Raw genomic sequence first — 3,675 nt, forward strand, 5'->3', positions numbered from 1 at the left:
AAGATGATTTTCCTGCTGCTTTTTGATCTCCTGAAAGTCGGCGAAGAAACCAATTACGGTTCTATATATGTGTTTTCTTGCCTTTCCTGGGCAGAGGAGCTGTATTCGTTTTTTTTTTTCCGGGGGCCTTTGTCAGTGTCATTTAGCTCGCAAGGAAAATCGCGTTTCCTCCTCTCCACCGTTATTTTTAACTCTTAGGGGAAGCGCCATGCTGTTTCTGCCGGCTTTGAAGCCGCCAGATTTTTTTGTTTTCGAGCTGCGGCGCGCTTTATGCGGTGTGTACTTTCGACTATCTGAAGGTGTTCGTTCTTTGTGGCTTTTTCTCCTAATTGACAGCGTTGTGCTGCGGCGTTTTGTACTACACGTTTGCTCCCCCTGTGCGTTTTAAGCCCTGCTGGGACCGTTCCCGTATTTTTACACTTTGGCAAAGCTGCTCGGGTTTTCTACCTGTTTGGGGGTAGACGAGTGCGAGCCCGTGTGCGTGTGTGTGCGACTTCGGTTCAGCTAAATATTGGTACAAGAGCTCTGCCCAACATGAAAGCTCATAGACTATTTGACTGGTCTTCCACGCAGAATGGCTTCTCTGTGGACGTTGGTCAGGCAGAATAGGGAACAAAGGGCTTTACTCCTTTTTGTGTGATAGTGTAAAACTAACCTTTATGAAAGAGGACTGGAAATAAGCCATTGTTGCCTTCTCTTGCGGGTAAAAGGTCCTGAGTGCCATCAAAGTGTATTGAGATTTCATGGTGGTGGCAGTGGTTGGAGGTGTTGAGCTCTTCCTTGAGCCAGCTAAAAGGTAACTGCATCCAGGGCTGTCCCTAAAATGAGACAGCCTGAGACTCTTGCCTCAGGCGGCATCTCTTTGGGTCAGGTGGGGGGTCAGGCAAAAAGGCATCGGCGCTCTACTGCACAGCATTTCTACTGCAGCCCCTTTCTGGCCAAAGTGCCACAGGTTGCTAAGAACCGGTCGGGAGTTGTCCTAGGGTCATACACATCTCCCTGCCCAGTCTTGGCAACCTGGGGCGCTCTGGCCGGCATGCCGCCCCGCTCCTGGCAACCAAATACGTTACTAGAGCTGGACAGGGAGATGATGCAGGGGACCCCCCATTAATGTGCACCTCCAGCACATTAACATAGGGGGCTTGTAAACCCTCCATGTGATAGAAATGGTAAAAATGCCAAAAAATTTAACGTCCCCTGCCCCCATGAACGATATTTAAATGGGAACAAATGTAGTAAATATGTGGTAGGTGTTATCAAAATTTGGCTGCAGATGCAGAAACACTTTAAACATTCCAAAGTGATACAAAACTTGCGCAGCCATCATAAAGAGGTGCCAGCGTGGTCAAATATGTCAATCGCACTGGAAAACCCAAACACTGGGCGCACACAATTTTGACCAGCTCCTGCAGAGATGGGATAGCTCTGGCCTGCCCCCATCTGGGACATAGTGGAGACCCCCCCATTGCAGAGATCTCTGCTCACTTCCTGTCAGTGGCATAGTGAATGAGAATACCAGTGGAGCCACACGCAGTATTTGTAAGACACAATCTAATCTCCACCTCAGTGGGTAACTAAAGATTTTGCTGAAATTTTAATATTAATTTTTTTCTTCTGTTACAGCTTTGACGGAAATTTCAACACCAATGTCTCCAGAACTATCAGCTGCGACAGACTCTCCACGACGGTGAACAACCGAGCGTTTAATCCTGGGAGGGACCTAAACTCCGGTGCGTATCAGTATTGCTTACATTGCAAGTGAACATGCTATTTGTTATGCACTCGGTGTATGTTTAAAGGGTATGTACAGTATGTGCTTGTCTGTTGGCTCATCACTGGACTGCTTTACAGTTTACACATTTGAAATGTTGATGATCCCTTCTTTCCCAAATGACCATTCTGAGGAAGGGTAAAAAAAAAAAAGCACCCATTGTGTTCCCTGGTTTATGCACCGCCCCTTTATGGTTAATGCTCTGCCCACTGCACACATTGGAACATCAGTAGGAGGCTACATTGACTCAAAAGGCTGCAGGCCTCTCCCAGGTGTATGAAGGCACTTTGTTTTGGATTCAGGGAATTTTCTTAACCTCCCTGGCAGTATTCCCGAGTTTGGCTCGGGGTTCATTTTCTGTACCATAAGCGGTAACCCCGAGCCAGACTCGGGAATACAGCGTTGCGTCTCTTACCTTGTCTGCGATCCACGCTGTGTCCTCCGGCCAATGCCGGTATCTGTCTTCCGGGTTCCGTCCATTGCGAGCGTCCGCGTCGCAGGGGGGTGGAACCGGCGGAAAGTAAAAAAAATAAAAAAAAAATATGATAGAGCAAAAATGGAAAGAAAAAAAAAAACCATACCGCCAGGCAGGTTAAAACGGATAAACTCATTTAGCCCATAAATTTGGTGATTTTTGTAAACTATCAATCTTTCTAGATTTAAGACGTTGTATGAAAATGAACATTTTACAGCAATCTTGCGCCCATTTGTTTCATCGTTTCCTGGCTTTGATCACCCATATAGCCATGTAGGGTTGGGGGAAAAACACTTAGAAATAGTTGTAGCTGGTGTTGCACAGGCTTCAGTTCAATTCCACTGCCATTTAAATCATTTGGTTGCCCAAAACCATATTCTGGTTGAAAGGTAATGGAAAGTTCCACAATTGCCAAAATGCTTAGTGTGTGTGAGGAGCATTATACTGAATTCATCACTTCTTCTCCCAAACACAAACATTTCGTAAGGAGGGTTTGACTTCAGAAAAGGGGAGGTGGTGCTGTGTGAAGATATACAGTATGTGCTGATGTCAAACCTTTCAGGCCCGGCGCTAGCGCAGGGCAAGTCAGGCGGCCGCCTTACGGCGCTGCAGGGTGAGGGCGGAAAAAACAGGGCATTTTGACCAGTACTTGTCAAAATGCCCCGATGTTTGCGCTATGTTTTTTTTTTTTTTTACTTTCCGTGCTTGAGAGCAGCGACGCAAAATTGCACCTTACCCACCTTGACTACAATCCTAGCACCGGCCCTGGGCCCACTGCAAGTATATTCCTGGAGCCTCCATTATGAACTATGTGGAAACTTATTCTGCAGCATTTGGATGCATAATGACTTCAAAGTCCTGCCACCAGATACCACACAAAGCAGTTTATCAACATGTAGATCTACTATTTAGAGGGATGAATGTTTTATATACATTGCCTGGCCAAAAAAAGTCACCACCTGGGTTTAGCTAAGCAATAGCTAGTAAGAGGTAAGGTTGCTTCAGATGGTCAGGCCAGCAATGTTATGTGCCCAAAAAATGAGGTCAGCTGCCTCCATGAATACACTGAATAACCAGGTTTTTCCATCAATGGATTTCTTCTTTGCTGATGGTACGGACATATTCCAAGATGACAATGCCAGGATTCATCAGACTTGGATTGTGAAAGAGTGGTTCATGGAGCATGAGACATCGTTGGCCATGGATTGGCCACCACAGAGTCCAGACCTTAATCCCATTGAGAATCTTTGGTAAGTGCTGGAGAAGACTTTCCTGAGTGGTCCAACTCTCCCATCATTACTGCAAGGGTTAATGATGATTTTCCCGGGAATTCTTTAAAAAAGAAAAAATTGTCACTGGGGATCCCGAATCTGACGATCCTGGAGCACCTCCTCGGAGATTTGGGCATTTTAGCTTTTCCGGGACCCCT

At 46.2% G+C, this 3,675-nt stretch overlaps 1 protein-coding gene across 1 annotated transcript in view; it reads left to right on the forward strand.

Annotated features, from left to right (window-relative positions):
• CACHD1 (cache domain containing 1) overlaps nucleotides 1–3,675 on the forward strand; it is a 119,621-nt gene that overhangs the window by 67,561 nt on the left and 48,385 nt on the right. Inside the window, exon 4 of the mRNA XM_018553869.1 lies at nucleotides 1,624–1,730. Coding sequence (XP_018409371.1) covers nucleotides 1,624–1,730 — 107 coding nt within the window. The remainder of the gene's footprint in view (nucleotides 1–1,623; nucleotides 1,731–3,675) is intronic.

This window comes from Nanorana parkeri, unplaced genomic scaffold (genome assembly GCF_000935625.1).
Source record: "Nanorana parkeri isolate BGI_ZX_2015 unplaced genomic scaffold, ASM93562v1 scaffold131, whole genome shotgun sequence".
Classification (NCBI taxonomy): Eukaryota; Metazoa; Chordata; class Amphibia; order Anura; family Dicroglossidae; genus Nanorana; species Nanorana parkeri.